At 40.7% G+C, this 20,426-nt stretch overlaps 1 protein-coding gene across 1 annotated transcript in view; it reads right to left on the reverse strand.

The window, feature by feature from the left end:
- The window catches only part of PPP2R5A (protein phosphatase 2 regulatory subunit B'alpha), a 44,866-nt gene that overhangs the window by 13,810 nt on the left and 10,630 nt on the right, over positions 1–20,426 (reverse strand). The window contains exon 2 of the mRNA XM_053383235.1: positions 8,635–8,831. Coding sequence (XP_053239210.1) covers positions 8,635–8,831 — 197 coding nt within the window. The remainder of the gene's footprint in view (positions 1–8,634; positions 8,832–20,426) is intronic.

Genomic DNA, 20,426 nt, shown 5'->3' on the forward strand with positions numbered 1-20,426 from the left:
CAATGCATGGGAGATCTGTTTGGTTTTATTATTTTTTTTTAAATAAATTTTTATTAATTTTCCAACACATATTAAATAACAATACAAAACAATACAAAAACAAACACACATATAAACATGTATAATTTCTTAACCTTCTTTTCCTTAAACCTTCTTTCAGCGACTTCCCCATACCTCCTTTTTCTGCATCCTTGTTTTAAATTTTTCCAGCAACCTCTAATTTTATTTACTTATGGCACTTCCTTTAAATCCTTTTTCCCATGTCCAATTGTTTATCGCTGCAATTCTATTTTGCATTACTCAAAACATTTTAGCACTCATTAATTTTACAACAGTTCTTAAGGTAAACTTTAAATTTCTTCCAGTCTTCTTCCACCGTCTCTTTCCCTTGGTGATCTGTTTGGTTTTAGATTAGTACCAGTCATGTACAATTTTAAGGGTTCTTTCTCTTGTTGCCAATATAGATTTATATGGCACTTTTACCCCCCACACTGTTCCATGTTTCTTCAGTTTTTAACTTCCAATTCAATAACCAGCACCTTCTCAAATTTTGCTGAGGGCAAAACTGAATCTCTATAATAGATTTATAGAAAAAATGTATTAATCCTTTTGCCATTATATTTTCTTCAACGATTATTTTCTCATATGTCATTGTCTTGTGGCTCCGTTTTTAACCTGGGAATTTGTTAAAAAGGACCTTAATTGGTAAGTTAATAGCTATGGTATTTCCATAGTTCCCAACTGAATTTGCATCTCTTTGATGGTAAGTGGTCATCCATCTTTGTAAAAATCTTTCAATTAATGCAGGCCCCCCCTTCTGCACATTATATTAATAAAGGAACAAGAAGTAGACACTGGAATCAAGGTCAGGGCAAAAATGTCCCAGTGGAAAACTTATAACAAGAGATTGGTGGAACATAAGTAGGGATGGAAAGCAGGATAAAGGACAAGTCCAGGGGAGGAGGCTAGTAATGAAAAGGGTGTCGAAGCTCCTGTGGCAACAGTCCCATCCAGTATACTCTGAAGTATCCTCTGGAAGATGGGAAGTGGGGGATAAACATAGAGTGACTATAGCATCAAAAATTGACACTTGAAATAAGCATGTGTCAAGAAATTTGTAATAATGAACAGCTAACTGAAGTAAAGGGCAGGGAACAGAAGATATTAAAGATGTATTTTGATACTTCCATGTGTCTGTGAAGCCCCAGTGACCACTTCTGTCCAGTGATCATACTTCTACTTCTCCTGGTTTTGAAACCTGAAACAAATGCTGCCTGCATGCTCTCTAAACATTAGTTAGAAAGGAGACTATTTGAGATGCTTCTCTTCATAGACTGTGGGACTGATATTTAGCATATTGTCCACAGGGGAAAAGACAAATAGTGATCAAGAAAAGTGGTAGGTTATGTTGGCATGGATTACTGGTTTGAATCCAGCACTTCAAATCAAGTTCTGTTCAACAGTGGGCACAGATCCAGACAATCAGATTATTCTCTTGACTTAGGCATGGTATTTACACACATTCAGTCTCCTTATCTGCTCAAGATTTGATAAAGAATTCTCATGCTGCTAGTTTCACATTTTCTTCTTACACTGCAATGCCAGGAGCAAAAACCTTCTAGTTTCTGTTCCAAAACCTTAATAAATCTATGGCTGAAGTGGGCAACTTTCAAATTTCACAGAGGTTTCAAGTGTATAAAGTTTAGCTGCATGTTATATTAAATAAATGTAAATGTTATTCACATGTATAATAAGGGTTGAGCACTTTCAAGGTGAATTTGACAGATGGTGCTAAAAAGAAGCTGATTAATTTACAGCTGAGAAACAAAGGACAATATGATGAACTATTGTTTTAATGGAATACATTCACGGCTGCTGTGAAGGCACAACGTGCCTCTGCTTTACAATTTACAATAATAAATTCCCAGACCTCTCACGGAAATTGTTGTGAAAAGCATCTTTGAAGATAAGGAATGAAAGGTCAAATGTAGAACTACAATTTCAGGAAAATATCTGTTCAGAAAGAGAATCTTACATGTTATTTGTCTGGGGGCATTAGGAATGCAAGTATCGGTTTCGCCTGCCCTAGAAATTTATTGTTGGCTTACTTCTGGATATGCTCCTACCATTGAAGGAGTCTCACTTGGCCATTACTGGCTTTATCTCTGGAACATCCAAGGAAAGCACTGGCAGGGACAGGAGCACAGTTCAGATATCATGCTAGATTAAATGCAAGACCATGGACTGACCAGAGTGAGCACCTCAGAGATTCGCATGCCACTTATACCTCTGTCCACCTTTAATGACAACTACGATTGTATTTATTGCATCTCTAATCTACATCTTTGCATTTTCCTTATTCTTCCTCCCCCCCCTTTCCCCCCCTCATTTTCCTTATTCTGAGTACTTGTCAGGTAAGGAAAAGAGGTCAAAGACATTTGGCAGCCACAATCTTTTCTGAGCTATCACTCAGCTAGAAATACATATAATGTCATGGCAACTTGTCCTACCTGGTGCTGCTACTGAATGGCAGATCAGTGCATAAGACCAGTCTCATGAAGCAATTGACATGGTGTGTAATACTGAAGCCTTGGTGGGCGAACTGAGCAGGCCTGACCTGACTCAGTGGTGTCCTCTCCCCTGGCCATCAGGGCTGGAAGGTCAATGTTGGTGGTGGGGGAGTCACCATCATCCACAGAAATACTATATTTGCTTAGGAATTTGAGTTGAGTCTTTGCACCTTGTGATAGGCTAGTGAAAGAGAACAAGCGTCCTATTGGTCCAGGGTGGAAAATATCCAACCCATGGGCTAGGCCAGGCCCCAAATTTGGCCTTCAAGGATGTTTCCCCAAAATAACACACTCCTACACTATATCTGATGTCATATAGTTGTTTAATTGTTGTCCATCTTGTTTATAATATTTTAGAAACAGCTCTGTGATTATTTTGTAATGAAGAGAGGTCTAGGAGTGTTATTAATAAATATATATATGAACTGGAGTAGTCATAAATGCTACTAACCATAATTTGCTCTCAAGCCAGATTTTAACATGGAGATCCTTGTTTTGATCTCTCTTAATTTTGAAAAAGTGCACAGTTAAACTGCGGCTTAGCAGTTACTATGGTGATGCAAGTTCTGGTGTCATGGTAAACCATGGCTAAGTGGAGGGGAAACAACCAAGGGGCTAGAATAACAAAGAAAACCCATGAGGCTGCCGGACATTCCAAATATCAGACCATGGTAGCTGCCCACCATAATGTTTACAGGCCACTGTAAAAAGTTGTGAAAAGTGACTTCTAATTTCCTTTACAAAAATAGTTAGGTATTTCCAAGAGATATTCCTCGTGCATTATTCAATGAATTATGGATGAATTGTGTCTTTCATGTATGTATGGACAAAAAGCGCTGAGGAGCAGCAGCAGTTTTATTCCCACTTAATGAAAGGATCTTACAAATGAAATTACATGGAAGTAGAATAAAGCTGATCCCCACAGCTACCGTATTTTTCGCACGATTGGACGCACCGGACCATAGGGCGCACCTAGTTTTTTGGGGGGGAAATAAAGGAAAAAAATTTCCCCTTTATTTCCCCCCCAAAAGCAGGTCAGGGAAACCGAACCAGGTCGAGGAACAGCGGGATAGTGGCGCTGCGCCTCCCTGCTGTCCCCCGAGCTTGTGGAGCTGGCTGATGTCTGCCTGGCGCGCGGGGCGCTCTGCTTCAGGGCGCCCCGCCCGCCAGGCGGCAGGCTGCTATCCGCAGCTTGGGGAGCCTTGCGGGGAACTCCTGCAGGGCTCCCCACGCTGCGGATGTCTGCCCGGCGCGAGGGGCGCTCTGATTCAGGGCGCCCCGCCCGCCGGGCGGCAGGCTGCTATCCGCAGCTTGGGGAGCCTTGCGGGGAACTCCTGCAGGGCTCCCCACGCTGCGGATGTCTGCCCGGCGCGAGGGGCGCTCTGATTCAGGGCACCCCGCCCGCCGGGCGGCAGGCTGCTATCCGCAGCTTGGGGAGCTTTGCGGGGAACTCCTGCAGGGCTCCCCACCCTGCGGATGCGTTCCCGAAGCGCCGGGCTCTGTGCTTTCAGGGCGCCCGACGCTCCGGGAAGCAGGCTGCTATCCGCAGCCTAGACATCCCTGCGGGACCTCCGGCAGGGTTGCCTAGGCTGCGGATGTGTTCCCGAAGCGCCGGGCGCTCTGCTTTCAGGGCGCCTGACGCTCCGGGAAGCAGGCTGCTATCCGCAGCCTAGACATCCCTGCGGGACCTCCGGCAGGGTTGCCTAGGCTGCGGATGTGTTCCCGAAGCGCCGGGCGCTCTGCTTTCAGGGCGCCCGACGCTCCGGGAAGCAGGCTGCTATCCGCAGCCTAGACATCCCTGCGGGACCTCCCGCAGGGTTGCCTAGGCTGCAGATGTGTTCCCGAAGCGCCAGGCGCTCTGCTTTCAGGGCGCCCGACGCTCCGGGAAGCAGGCTGCTATCCGCAGCCTAGACACGGCTAGCGGAGCGCTAATCCCGAAGCTTGGGGCTGCGGAGCTCAGCGCGCCCCAAGCTTCTGGGTGCCGGCAAGGTCTAGACGGCTAGCGGAGACCTTGCCGGCACCCAGAAGCTTGGGGCGCGCTGAGCTCCGCACGCCCCAAGCTTCGGGATTAATGCAGCGCTCCGCTAGCCGTGGGAGAGCTGGGTCTCCCACGGCTAGCGGATAGCTTCCTGAAGCCTGGAGAGCGAGAGGGGTCGGTGCGCACCGACCCCTCTCACTTTCCAGGCTTCAGCGAAAGCCTGCATTCGCTCCATAGGACGCACACACATTTTCCCTTGCTTTTTAGGAGGGAAAAAGTGCGTCCTATGGTGCGAAAAATACGGTAATCCTGGTGTGCCCAGTGTAAATGGATGAGTTGTGAGAAGAAAGATGCATGGAACAATGCTGTGCATCAAAAACTGTTTTGTGGATGCAACTCCACATATTGATGGCATTAGTTATTTACAATTAAGTATAGTCAGTGGTGAAATTCCAACCCAAGGTGGTAGGTCCTGGACCCCACAGATGATTCTAGCAATCAACCGTAATCAAGACTAGTACAATGTGGCACAAGCACAAAACAATAACTAGAAGTGTTCTGCAGTTTACTACTTTGTTTTAAAGTACAATTACTAGATGGAAGAACTGAATTTTTTAAAATCTCAAGTTACCTAGCCACTGTTACGCCAATTACAAAAAGGGATTAGTTGTTTTTTTAATTTGTGAAGGAGCTGCTTTGCTCTAAAAATGTAATAGGGCTTTTACATATTTTGCAGGTCTTCACTGAATACATATTAATAATCTAACATTGCACTGCATTATAGATCTTTAACTTGTGTATGCTGTGAACACACACACAAACACACCCACCCACCCACCCAGGAGCTGGGACCAGTCCTGCTGTAATCTGAATACCTGTCCAGAGGGGTAGCTGTGTCAGTCTGCTGCAACACACACAATAGCTTAAGGCACCTTAAAGACTAACAGATATACTGTAGGAAAAGCTTTAAGTCTGCTGAAGCAAAAACAACAGCTGGGGCACCTTAAAGACTAAAAGATTTATTATAGAACAAGCTTTAAACCTTCAAGGTGTCACAAGGGTGTTTAAGTTTATTTAACCTAGCAAGAGTATCTAATTCAAAGACCAGGGTTGAACACATGGGAAACTAATTTGGTTTTCAGTCATTTCTAGAATTAATGAAATTCTAATCATAGTATATGCACTATGAAATTGCATATACTCAAATGTTACCAAAACGTTTTCTAAAAAAGTAATAACACGAAACAAAAAGTTTTGGTCCACTACTGTACATTTTAGATTGGTATTACATTGATGTATTCTCATGAGAAAAGGAAACGTGCATGGCTATTATATTTGAGAAGGCTAGCCATTAAAAAAAGGACCCCTGGATGGTTAAGTCCAGTCAAAGGCAACTATGGGGTGCAGCTTTCAGGCTAAGGGAGCCGGCATTTGTCCACAAGCTATTTAAGGGTACGCTCTACCTCCAATGTTGGGGGCAGAAATGCTTCTGAATGACAGTTGCTGGAAACCATGGAAGGGGAAAGTGCTCATTTTCTGCACAGGAATCTATCTGGTTGGCCACTGGGCTGATCCAGCAAGCTAATCTTATGTTCTTACGAGATATCCTGAAAAACCTTCTACCAAAATTGATTTCATTTATTTTTACAAGATTTTTGAAATCTGGATTACTGTTTAGGAACATCTTTGATCATCTTAATTATGTTTTTACTTGGTAAACAAAGCTTTTTCCAGGATTCCTGGTCAGCATCATCCATACTCCTGGTGAGCAACATTGTAGTTTGCCCACTTTCCCACCACTGTATTTTATGGCTGTCATCAGCTGTTATACTTGGACATTTGTTTTCCAGGAACACAGTCAAATATGAATTTGTAGATGACAATGCCAGAGTTACTAAAGATAGAGCAACTGATGATGTGGATTCTAATCCATGAAAGTTTATGCCATGGTGAATTTGTTACTGTTCAAGATGCCAAAGCACTTTCTTTTTTTTCCTGAAACAGACTAACTGTGCTACCCATCTGGAAATTGAAGACAAAGATTAAACTTGTAAATTTATATAAACAATGGGTGCAATCCACAGCCAATAAAATCAACAACAGATTTAACATTAACTTCAATAACCACAAGCAAGATTTCAACAATACATTTACAAGCATTAACAAAAAAAGTTGTGAAGTGTCAGATCCTAATTGACATGTTTAATATAAAATATTGTTGGACTCTAAATATTCCTCCCTAAAAGGAAATAAAAGCTGACCATTGCTTGATAATATTAAATTTAAGATAGTTAACCAATATGTGCACTTTTGTGTGCCACTTCTATTCCTTCAACTATGCTGAGGCTAAGGTTGTGGTGTACATACTTCTTTTTACTCTGCATTCAGTGCTCTCCGACTGCTGGTTTGTGAAGATGTGTACACACAACCTTAGCCACATTCCTCATCTGTCCTGTCATTTCTTGGGAAATTATGCATTTTGTTGCATTTGCCCCCAAACCAGCTTTGATCCAATATGAAAATGCAAGACACAAGAAGACATCCAGGCTCCCTCTCCAGCCATTGGTGTGGAGAGAAAGCAGGTGACTTGAAAACACATCCAACTACTGATGAACACTGTGGAAATGCAATCTGAAATGCAGTTGGGAGGGGGTTTAAGCTGTTAATGTGTGCACAACCTAAGTAACTTTACAGGTGTGACCAACATGCTACAAAGTCCACAGAAAATCTCATATTAAGTAGGAAAAGGGACAAACATTTTTGCAAATCATTAGAAGCCAATACTGGGGAGCTCATATGCAACCACCCTAGCACTCTAATTCTTGATATTATTTCTTCCCTACCCTATGCTGTTTTCTTGATTTCTTCACCTTCTGCTCTTTCTCTAATCTTCCTTCTGAACCTTCTCCATCATCATAGTTTTCCCGCTTCCCATCCTCCTTTCCTTCTTCTGCTTCCAACATTATTGCAGTTCCTTTTTCTACTCCTTTGTCACTTTCAACCCAACTAATTCACTTCTTTCCCTCCCTTCCTCACCCGTTCTTTCTTGCAGTTTTGCTCCTCCTCATGATGAATAAGGAACAAGTGCACATTCAAAAATCAAGCAAACATTTTTTACGCCAGCATTTGTTCCTTTGCACTGTCTGTTTTGTACTAACAAGTGCAGAGTCAATGTGATGTCAGGAGAAGGAGCTGCAAACTAAATTGCTGTTGTTGGAGGGAGAGAAATGACTTTAAAGCTACAATTTCTTCTGAGACACAATTCTATGTATAGGAAGAGACTTCTAAAGAGTATGAAATTGCTGGGAGAAAATTGAGGTATAAAAGTAGCTGGAGCAAAAGCAATCTATTGACCAAGCTGTGAACTTTTCCTGCTTCAGCTGCAACTGGAAACATAGGAAGAGGTTTAGCAACTTTCTCTTGGCCTCTTACGGCTTAGGGAGACATGAACAGCCCCAGTCTGGCTCACACACGCCTTTACCTCTCCCACTCATGTGTGGCCAGGAGCAGTAGAAGTTTCTGCTTCTGTGCTTGCTGAATAGAAGCTTTTTGTACAGACTGCATAAACAAACTGTAGTAATGTAAAATATGGTTAGCTTCAAACAAGAGAACTCAATCTGTAGTTTTTGAAGCTGTCTTATCTGAAAGTAACCACAATTAAAATTAACCACAGTTCTAGGTCTAGCTAACACAGGGAGCTGTGGTAAAGCAAAAGCTCCCAAACTACTCCTCCTGGGTGTGGTGCCCGTATCTCACTTAACCATAGTTTAGTGTGACATCCAAATGCAGCCATTGTTCTCTCCAGCTATAACCTTTGAGCTTTAATCCTTCATTCTGCAGTAAAAGAGGGACAAACAATGAACCCATTCCTACGTCCTTGTCACCTAGGAGTCTATGGTTGTCATGCAACTAAATGTAACCAATTTTAATCTGTTACTATTTAACAGCAAGTTAACAGGTAGTGTCAGCAAAAATTTTGTTCTGCTATAGAAAAATTAATACAGAACACGACTATATTTAGCAAAAAATATTGGGTGTCATTTTTAAATATGTCCAAGAAGAGTATACTTCAGGTGTTTTACTTACCATTTTCACTATATCAGAATATGCTGATTCAACTAACACACCACGATGTGTTGAAACATATTCCACCAATTCATTCAGTGTTGCTCTTTTAATTTCTTTGCTTCTCAAGTCAGAGACAGAGTCCATGAAATCAAACAATACACAACACTGCTGTAGCTTCTGACAGAAGAGGTCTTGCTGTTCATTTGAGGTGGCATCTATAAAGGAAAAAAGGCTGCAAAATTAGAATTTAAATTCTGTAAAATTATAGAAATCAATATAACTTCCATCTCAACAGCAACAAACTAACACCAAGCAGGAAATATCAAATCCAATGTTCTATTAGCAGACATATAATTGTTACCTTATGTATGGAGTCCCTTCTTTCTCCCATCGGTAATGCAGTATATACGTGCTCAGCTGCACTAGCTGAGCTGTAACATATTACCGGTAATATGTTTAAATTTTTCTAATTCTGATATGGTCCTCTTTCCATGATCCTGAGGGAAATTGTATTCCCAGGCTCTAGGAAAGGCTCTTAGGTTTGCTACAAAGTCAGCCAGTGCAAATTCGTCGTGCATTTAGTGAGCAAGGGTTCTTTCTTGAGGAGGAATGCAGAACCAGCATTCTACTGGCTAGAGAAGTGGTTCTCAAACTATTTTCTCTGGGCCCCACTTGCAGAATAACAATTTTCTCATGCCACACTGATTTTTTATTGATAAGAAATACATTGGAAAACAAAATGAAAGAACTCCTAGCAATGCTTGATTTATAACACAGAACACAACTATGATCATGGGACATTCAGGAAGTATAAAACAATGCAGCTACATATTCTGCAAACATAAATATTAGTGTGATACTATACTATGTTATGTTGTGCTGAAATGTTTAAATATTTCTTTGATTGTCCCTGAATCTTCTGGCCACATTTGTCATCCTCTCCTGTCACATCAGTGTGGTTCACCACACCCTTTGAGAACCACTGGGCTAGAGTACTGAAATTAGGCTGGAGAAACCCAGTCAAAATTCCCGCCTACCCATAAAATTAACTGGGCAATTTGGGACAGTCGCACCCTCTCAGTTCAACCTACAAACAAGATTAAACTGAATCTGAGTATCAGATGCAAAGTATCAAAAATGTCATATTGCATGACATGCTGCTATGTGTTCTCAACTAATTTTACTAGTAACATGCCATTAAAACTTCAAACTGTCCTAAGCAGAGAAAGTACCCTTTCAGTTTACCAATTTACATTTTTACAGTTCTTACACAAACAAAAAATCAACACAGGATCAAATACAGTATAATACTGTTGCTAAAAAATATCACAGAGGCAATCATTTTGCAGTTATCTTCCAAAACACTCATAACATGTTTACATATCTGTATCACCACACTTTAAGGAAATTATGAGAGGGGAACTTGTACAAATGTGTCATGAGCTCATCACAAGTTGTAGCACAGTGAGCAATAACTGCCAACAGTCTTTATTGTTAAAATTTGGACCACCATAAAGAACCAGCGTTCAAAACTCCCATTGTTCTCAGCGCATTTTGCGATGGGGAATTTCATTAGTGTGAGCAGTTTCTGAGCTCTGGGAGCAGTACTGTGCCTAAGATTTTAGAATAAAACTGCAGAGTGGAAGGAAAGGAGGACCTTTTTCTGCCTCCCCACTTCCAGCTACTCTCTGAAGACTGGAGAAGAGACGCTCTTAAGAATATTAGAAAGGTGGGTGGGGAGAGGACTAGACCATGTGAAAAATGAACATAATGTTTTAGCTGCAGTTCATTCATTTTCAGCTTTGTACTCTGGTTATAAAATAAGTGCACCTCAGCATTCCGTTGTTGTGCTCATAACCTAGGTTTAATGTGTCATTTAGCTCCCAGCTTTCATATCTCAGTTTCTAACACTGGTTAAAACACCTATCACCATGCTGAGGAGAACCAAGTCAAGTAAAGCACTCCATGGGGTAAAAAATTCCTATGAGGAGGGTCCCAATTCCCATCTCTGGCTATAGTCTACTCCTCCCTCCCAAGCAACATATTCTAAATACCGGTAAATTGGTATACAGTTCATTTCAAGCCTTTTTTTACACTCCTCCTTCTAGTTTGTGCTGTAAAGTAAACAGTCACAGTGGCACAGAGAGGGTGGGTGCCAATCAGTGCATTTGTGTGGTCCCTCCTTGGCTTCTATTCATCAAGCTTCCATTCTTTTTATAATACATACTAGAAAAGTAGTAGAACCTGAGTAGGCATATATGAAAACTTATGACATGTAATAAAAGTCAGCAGCGGCTGCCTGGAGCCCTGTCTAAATTCATATTTCCAATGTTTTTCTACCAGTACAGATCTGCAAGGTTAGATGTTTCCCTCAAGGAAGAGGATGCAGAGGGCAAAGCAATATCAAATCTCGAGTTTCATGTAGTCATTTTGCTTTATTTAATGAACTGATTTATAGTCCACCCTTTATCTGTGGGTCCTAGGGTGGAACCAGAAACACTAAAATGAAAATAAACATTACAATAAAATTAAAAAACATAAAACCAAATGCAATGCAAATATTCAAGTACAAATTTAACATTTGTCAAACTGAGCATTGAGACAGCAAGATGATTCCCATGACATAGTAAGTCAAACATTGGCTTAGTGAGACTGTGCAAAAATGTCAGGTCCCAGAGAGGAGCTGGCAGCTACTTCTCTTCAGTCCTATGAACTAAGCTAAGGTTTGGCTCAAGCCCAGTCTTCCAATGAGGCAAGGTGAGGTGGTCACCTCAGGCAGCACGTCTGGGCCTAAGGAGTAAAAAAGGACCACAAAGAAAAAAGCAGGTGCCAACTCGTCTCCAGAAACCCGCACATTCATTAAGTCTCATTAAATCATGGTTTGCTTTAACGCTTTGTGTGAACTAGGTCAATAAGAGAAATGACTCAGTCATTAAAATAGTAACCAAACCAATTCTGATTGCCTACTGTGCTTATTTCTTCTTCTAGCTTACATAGCAGCAATCTGCTTTCACTGTTGTTTTTTTAATAAGGGTTCTAAAGGAGATGCAGTAATTTTTCTTTAAAATTTAAAGTCCATCATGTGCCATATCATATTAAAGCCCACGAACGTCTGAAGACAATGGTATTTTTAGTTTTGAAATATCCCAATTCTGCGCTGAGTTTTTAAGGTTATTGTGTAGTCTGGCAAGGCCAACATTGACACTTTTTAAAATTTCAAACCCTCAAAAATGGGATGAGATAAAAAATGTAAAACAGAGATCTGGGACCTTCTCTTACACTACTTTTAGGACATTGAAAATGGAAGCAATATAAAATGGTAAAGTAAAATCCCTAGATCACTTGACATGGCATGGCCCTCATACAGCAGCCGGGGCACCATTTTGTTCTCAACACATCCAAAGTGATCAAAAGCTTAACTTTAACAATATATGCAAGTACATGCCCCACCAACATTATGCTGCAAGTAAAAACTCAACAACTACTTTTGCACACTCCTATGAAAACACTGCCACATTCTCTCAAAACGGGGGGGGGGGGAAGGTTTCACAGATGGAAAGTACATTTCCAAATATGGCTCCCAAGTTGTTAACAGTGGTCAGCAAGGAGTCACTACTGGCTCAGAGAAAAACGTTTAACAACAAACAAACAAACAAACAAACAAACAACAACGTTGGGTGGCTTCCAACATATGTAAAAACATAATAATACATTAAACATAAAAATACTTCCCTATATAGTGCTGCCTTCAGATGTCTTCTAAAGGTGATATACGGAATTTACTCATCTCCCTGACATCTGATGGAAGGGCATTCCACAGGGTGGATGCCACTACCAAGAAAGCACATAAAAACAATCCAGAACTCAAACCACAATGCCTTTTTCTTCCACCCCCCCCCCCAGCAAACCTTCATTCTATTTTATTCTCAAGTCAATTTCTCTAAAATCCAGGCAAGTTCATATATTTCTCCCAACCTATCCTAAAACCCTCTCCAGCAACACATAAAAAGATAGAGAATTTGTGAAGCAGTTAATTTTCCTTGACATACTGCAGATATTGCCTGCAGGAGTACAATGTGAGGAACTCATTTTCTTCCACTAGCACAACACAAGAAAAACATATAAAACACTCAGAGGAGAGCTATTAGCATACTTCCATATCCTATGTAAAGTATCCTCCAAGGATAGCCAGAAAAAATGGAGAAGCACTGAGGTACAAGCAGATTCACAGGCTTCATCCAACTTCAACTTCATGCAAGAATAGGAAGCTATTACGTCTTTCTACCAAAGCACTATGATAAACATTGTGATAGCATACATAAGAGGATGTATGCTTTTACTGATGAAAATTGTGAAGGGAACTACCACTAGTATGGTGCACTGTTACTTTAAAAGAAAAGCAGGAAATGCTTACAAACACAGGTGAAAACACTGTGTTTAACTAACCAAGTTATATATGCCTGGTAATGTTGCACTAGGAGTGTATACTTAGCTTTGCTACTTTAGAATTCATACTAATAAATGTGAGTTCTTAGGACAGACTTAAATGTAGGAATCTCTGAATAACTCTAGTCTGCACAGATTTTTTTTAAAAAATCACTGGCTAAAAACAAAGCCTTTTTTTCTTTTCTGTGCTCAAATATGCATGATTTCTCCCTGCTAAGATATTAATGTGTGTCTCTTATAACTGAACTCTTCTGCAGATTCAGTATGTATCTTTTGAGCATTCAATTTCTTGAGATAGTAACTGCACAGAACATGTTTCTTAAGCCACTGAAATGGAGTTGATTTGCCTCTAAACAACTTTTAATTAAATAACACATTAAGTTATCCCTACCAATCTTGTGCTGCCCTGAGTTTACGTAAATGTCTATTTAAAAATCTGCTTTGATTGATCTGTGTCTTGTCTGCTCCTGCCATCCCTGCAATAGTCTGGTTGTTTAGGTATGTAGTGAGACAGATCTAAAGACACCCAAATCTTCCATAAGAACATTTTAAAATGTAAATTCAGACAAAAAAGCTAAGTGTACACTCCTAGAGCAGGGCTACCAGGAATACACAACTTGGCTCGTTAAACACGTTCAGCTGCACTGGCTATCATTTCCAACATTTCTGTTAAAGGAACAATATACATCTCTGTATACTGCACTTAGCTCTCATCTGTGACTCCTCAAAGCTGCCAAAAGTGACAGCAGCCATACCCCTCACCTGTGGCTCCTTGAAGCTGTCAACAGTGGCAGTGGACACACCCTGGGGAAACTGCTTTGACTGGCTGGCCAAACCAGGTGAGGTAGCTGATAGGTCTCAAAACCTCAGTGACTTAGGGACTTCCCCTGCATGCAAAGACAGGATCCAGCAGATTGAGCAAATGAGACCAAGAATGGGTCCAACAGTTCAGAAAGCGGTTTCTGCACTTGCTGTAGAGGGAAGTGAGGGGCAGATGGGGCTTGTCAACCTGGGAAGGTAGCCCATCTAGGAGAAGGGAAACGCTGATCCTAAACCCCAGCTGCCTCACAGGATATCGTTGGGAGAACAAAAGGCTAAGGGGTAAACCGTACACAAATCCAGAGTAAACTCCTGAAGACACCTGGATGGCACCTTGTACGCCTCTTTCTGGCAACTCCTGCGACCAAGCTGGTGCCAAACATATTGCTCTGCTTTCCTCCAGACCACATCAGAGGCCAAACCCCTCATTGAAATGCTCTAGAAAATCAGAACACCTGGATCTGGTATGTCTATGTCATTAATTCATTTAGGGTGCAACCTTGTGGCCCCTGTGAAAATGTTCTAGGGGGTCATAGGATTGTAGCTCTCCATCTCTGCCTACAGAGTGGGAAGCCTAATCATGGGTGCCTCTTTTTTGTAGCCATGGAAACCAGCAGGAAGGAAGGGGAAAAGCTACTGATGGAAAGCAGAGCAGGTGGAACCAAAATGCCACACCCCTTTTATCCTGCTGATTCAAGGCCAGGAAGGCTTTTGATTTGGTTCTTTGTCTGCCTTTGATTTTCTCCCCTCTACTAACCAGGCAGGGATTGGTGTATTGCACTCATTAGTATCAGACACCCCTTAGGTAATTGAAGGTTTATAAAAATTATACTAACTCTTGGAAATGTGGTAGGAATTCTTTTTTACACAGTTGGCAGCATTTGGGGCAAGAAATCTTTTATAATGAAGGAGGTTATACCACAAGTCATACTTTTAAATACAGTACCTATATTTATTTATTTTCTTATTTGGACTGTGCAGTATCAAGGACTGCAGGCTAACCTTAGCATGTAATTGACCTGTGATGCTAACTGGAATTCAATTATAGCAGAAACACAAGCATTTGAATGGCCTGCAAGTGGGAAGAACAATGAAATTGGAATAACCTTCTCAGTATATATATTTTCCAACTCAGATGAATTACACAAGGATGAATTTCCTCCAGAAATAATTATTGTGCATGGAATATAAAATGCCATGTTCTCAATCTGATTACCCAGCACAACAGAAGTGCAGAAACTATACAGGAAAGTTGAACATTCTCACTGATGTGGGCATTTTACCAAGTTATGCCATTTCATACCATTATGGATTCATTTCCAATGAATTTGGCTTACCACCATTTTATGCCTTTCCCCTCTCTGAAAGTTTACTTCTCTCAGTGCTCCAGCTTATTTTCAGTAATCACAAATAGACCATAAATACATATAGTGTGTGTGAAATGTAAGGTAAATGACTATTTACAAGTCTACTTCAAAAAAGTGTATTAGGATATTATTAAGATTTTCCCTGGTTGTCCCTACCATTCTTCAGAAAAATTCAAGGTATACAGTAAGTAACTAAAAATGATCAACAAAGATTTGAATATTTTAGTTTCCAAAGTTCTGAAAGTTGTGAAAGTTACAATTGTACAAAAGATAGCACACAAAACCATAGTTTCCTGTTGCCGAGGCAAAATGAATACCTAATGCATCTATGAATAGTTGGGCAAGTTTAAAAGTCCTTATTTGATATGCAGTGGAACTCAGGTTGCGAACGTGATCCGTGCAAGAGGCATGTTCACAACCCACAGTGCCGTGTCTGCGCACGTGTGGGTCATGATTCGGTGCTTCTGTGCATGCGCAAGCACAAGCGCCGAAACCCAGACGTAACCCGTTCCGGTACTTCTGGGTTCAGCATGGTGCGCAACCCGAAAACGCATAACCTGAAGTGTCAATAACCCGACGTACCACTGCATATCTAAACAATTATCCTATTCAACACACACTGAAATGAGAAGTTCTTGCTTTACAATTTCATACCCACTTCGACATCCTGACAATTTGTCCATTGATGTTGTCAGTAACAAGCTCAAGGTAAATCCTGCTGAGTTTTGCCTACCGAATTTCCTGAATATAGGCTACGTTAGGTAAACCAAATCTATGGCCTGTTATCCACATATGTCAACTTAGCAATTCAACTTATTGTGAATATGCTACTGATATAATTGGTTTCCCTCAGAGCTTCCAGACATGTGCAAGGCCTAAGAGAACATGACAGATGTTAACTTGAAAGCTAGCATAATCTGCAGGGCACTGGAGGATGGGGATTGGGGAAGGTGGTAAAGATGTGAGAACTGCAGTCTGGCATGAATGCCATGTGCTTTCTCATGTGCAATTAAGCTGCTGAGCAATGAAGCTGGAAGAAGCAGAGCTAGCAGCTGGATAGGGAGAAGAATAGGTAGCAGTAGCAATCATGCATTTTGTTGCTATTCTTGCAGGAGTGTTTGTACCTCAACATAACTTGTCCTAGTCTCAAAGCCTATGCTATGAGGGTTTTAAGGCTTAAGAGCTTTAGTCACCTCTTTACTATTTGAAAGAAAGATACTAAATAACGTTATCCATTTTGAGACACTGTTGTACAGTGGTACCTTGCTTTTAGAACAGCTTAGTTTAGGAACAACTTGGAAACAAAAGGTTGCAAACCCAGAAGTAGGTGTTCCGGTTTGTGAACTTTGCCTTGGAAGCGGAACCTGTTCTGCTTCCTGTTGAGTGTGTTCTGTTTGTGAATTGAGTCCCCCGCTGCTAATCAGAGGCTGCCTGTTGAGTCTGTCGGCTGTTGAGTCCCAAGCACCCATGCAACACAGAGGTGACATTTGGAGCTTTTGTTTTTGCTAATTTTTTGCAATTTTGTTTCTGTGGCTTTTTTGGTTTTTTGACTGTGACTGTGGCTTGTGACTTCATTTTTGTGACTTGTTTTTGTGACTGTGTGGAACCCAGTTCAGCTACTGATTGATTGATTGATTGATTGATTGATTGTATGACTACAGAAATGGATAAAAGCCCCCCATTCAAACAATGACTATCATCAGTGCACGCAAGGGAAAAAAAGTTTTTTTTTATCATCTACAATACTGTCTTATTTATTTTATAGTACAGTACATTGATTATTGCTTTCATTTTATGGATCAATAGTCATCTGTTTTGCATCACTTTCTATGGGAGAGCACGCCTTGGTTTTGGAACACTTTGGTTTTGGAACAGACTTCCGGAACGGATTAAGTTTGGGAACCAAGGTACCACTGTAATGGCACACTGGAATAATTCTTCTTCTTGCCTGTTGCTCTCATCCATGTCTACAAAAATAAAATTCAAATATTCTAGACCTGAAAAAGTCTAAATCAAGCATTAAACTTCTATGCAAGTTAACTGCTTTAAAAACTGAAATAGGTTTAGTTACAGATAGGTAGCCGTGTTGGTCTGCCATAGTCAAAACAAAAAAATTTTTTCCTTCCAGTAGCACCTTAAAGACCAACTAAGTTAGTTCTTGGTATGAGCTTTCATGTGCATGCACACTTCTTCAGATACCATCTTCGTATCTGAAGAAGTGTGCATGCACACGAAAGCTCATACCAAGAACTAACTTAGTTGGTCTTTAAGGTGCTACTGGAAGGAAAAAAATTTTTTGTTTTGAAATAGGTTTGTTATACATAAACTTTCTGTAGGTTTAGCTGTTGCTGTGGAAACACGGGAGCAACCATAGCAAAAATGGCAGCATAATGTGAGGCACATTGACAAACATGATTCACTGATCTTTAGTATCCATCCCTTTACTTCTTTTTTATTTACGAGTTGTGAGTTGGGACCACCTAACCATTGGGTTTTGGCACAAGGCATCAGCAGCACCTTCACAGGCATTGTGCAGTGTTCCTGTCTATTTTGCAAAGTAGCTTTTTACAATTTAGAAACAAGAGGGCTGCTGAGTTTTTTATATAAGCCCTTCTCACTTCTACCATACCATCTATGCATATTCATAAGAACTGCCTTCCTGATCAGATTGTTTTGCATCCTGCATCCTAGCAAATATTTTAAGACCAACAATGTGCAAGAAACGCTATCACTCACAACTGATGATACATAGTTTGCCTTTATCAAAGGTCTAAGGACACCCTGGCTGTGACATTTTGTAACTATCTTGGCTGCAAGATTTATCACCAACAGGCTTGTCTACTCTCCTCAAGCATCTTTCCACACATTGCAAACACTTCAAAATATAGCCATAAATTTATTTCAGCCTACATTACTGGTTCCCAGTACCTGCCAACAGTCTTGATTTCTGCAAGGCAGGCCTTGCTTGGGAGACCCTTTGGTGACTACAATCCATAGGGCAACTACATAAAGCAGAGCACCCTGTTAATGAAATGCCCTCCCTGTAGACATTTGGTTTTCCCCCTCTCACTCTGTTTTCAGTTAGCAATTGGGAACTTTTTTGTTTCTGCATGCCTTCAGTTCATAGTGGAATTGCCCACACATGTGCAACTTTTTAATGGGCATTATACTGTATTTTTATTGTATATTATATTTCACTGTTTTACTGCTTAATGTTTCATTCTTGAAAGCTGCACTGTGCTCTTTCCAAGAGGAACAGGAACTGTGGGGAATAAAAGTAACAATGATAATATATCAGGCACTGCATGAAATCCAAACTCATGTGAGCAGACTTCTACTTGTACATTAAGGATTCCCCTTCCTCTCTTCCCCCTGCAGACCCACACCATCCTCAAAATCTGCTCAGAGTTCTTCAACCCTCCAGAACAGATTTGAGGAGCACACAGAACAGCAGAGAGGCACAGAAAGTCTCGCTGTCCTACTAGAAGTCAGTTCTAAGGATGCAACACATTATTTTTAAACTCACCATATTCCTAGAAAGATTATCTAAGTTGGGCTACAATTCATACTTTATGTATTTGTTTAATATGACATATTTACTGAAAGAATAATGTGGCACTAATTAGACAGCCATACCAGCCAGTTTCACAAGGCTAAAAAAGGTTCTTATGTAAGTTTTAAATGCATAGTTAGGGTCTTTCAAGAAGAGAAGAATAACCCACTTCTGGAACAATCCTACTATATTTATATAAGCATACTGACAATTCAAACATGACAGCTACTTTGTAGGCTGGATCTAGAAACATCACAGAAGCAGTTCAGTTAAACACGTTCTAAACTTCATACAGGGACATCCCATTGGTGAAAAATAGGACTCTACAGCACCATCAGTGCTATAACACATATAAAGCACTTTATCTTTATAAACGTACCTGAGTCCATAGTCCATATTTTAACTAGCATAGGATGGGCGGGGGTAGGAAAGAGACACTAGCTAATTCCTAAGTGAGGGAACATTCTAAATAGCTTTTGAACACTAAGTTGCTACAAATCCAAAAAAGGAAAGAAAAACTGGTTCCAAGACTTGTGACTATATACACTAGCACAGGGATAGCAAGCATAGCCTAGCCAACAGTCAGGGATGCTGTAGACTCCCAGTAGCATCTGGATGACACCATGTTGGCTACTCTTGCAGTAACTTCACATTAGCTGTTTCAAGAAAAATAAAATCTCACCCCACAGTGAACTGCTTCATGAGAGACAGTATTAACCAAAAATGAAGGGAGTGGGAAACAGTGCTGTGTATTGCCCTGAGTTTAAACCCATGCACTCATTGGGCTGGGCTTTCAACACATCATTCCATCTGTTTGCCACCTGCAACTAAGAAGAGGGATCCCTGGGCAGTGCACTGCTTCAGAAACAAACAAGATCTCTCCCAACTTGTCCAAGTTTCCCCTCTTCTTTTAATATCCCTCCCCTTGTATCTCCCTCTGCCTTTTTCCCCATTGTGAATTGGCAGGCAAAGATCTGGGTTTTTTTACTTTTGTACAACACCCAGCACATAAATAAAATATAAATATATAAACAAGGTGATAGCTATGATAATTATAGTAACAAATATTACAAATTATTTGAAATAATAAACTGCTGAACTCTCTTAAGTCCTCTTGTACTCTGTTGTGCAAGGGAAGAGGTCACATTATTCTAATACCACACATGCAGCATTTCCCCCTGCTGAATATATTAATTGCAACCAATATCATTAGGTATTTTGTTTAGATTCCTTCTATACTGCACAAGACTGAACTTCCAAAGATGATGACATGTAAGCCCAGAGGATAAGATCTCCACTTATAATTAACATCTGGAGAGGGATGGAACAGGAACACTCATAGCATGTATAGAAAATGTCAGAACCAATTATTGCTTTAGCCAGCAGGAAGCCACTATATCATGGAATAGTGTGTGAACTAGGCCTCAACAATCTGCTGATAAATGGACAACAGATTTGCAAACAAAGACCTTTAAAAATATTATTGCTGCCAGTCAGTAGGTTAGACTGAATTCCCCCCCCCCGATAGGTTTTTATCTATGAAAGGTAGGTTTAAAATATTACAAATAAATAGACTTCAGACCAGATAAAGTCAATTAACCTTCAGCAATATTTAATATTTCTCT

This window comes from Podarcis raffonei, chromosome 3 (assembly GCF_027172205.1).
Source record: "Podarcis raffonei isolate rPodRaf1 chromosome 3, rPodRaf1.pri, whole genome shotgun sequence".
NCBI classification, from domain to species: Eukaryota; Metazoa; Chordata; class Lepidosauria; order Squamata; family Lacertidae; genus Podarcis; species Podarcis raffonei.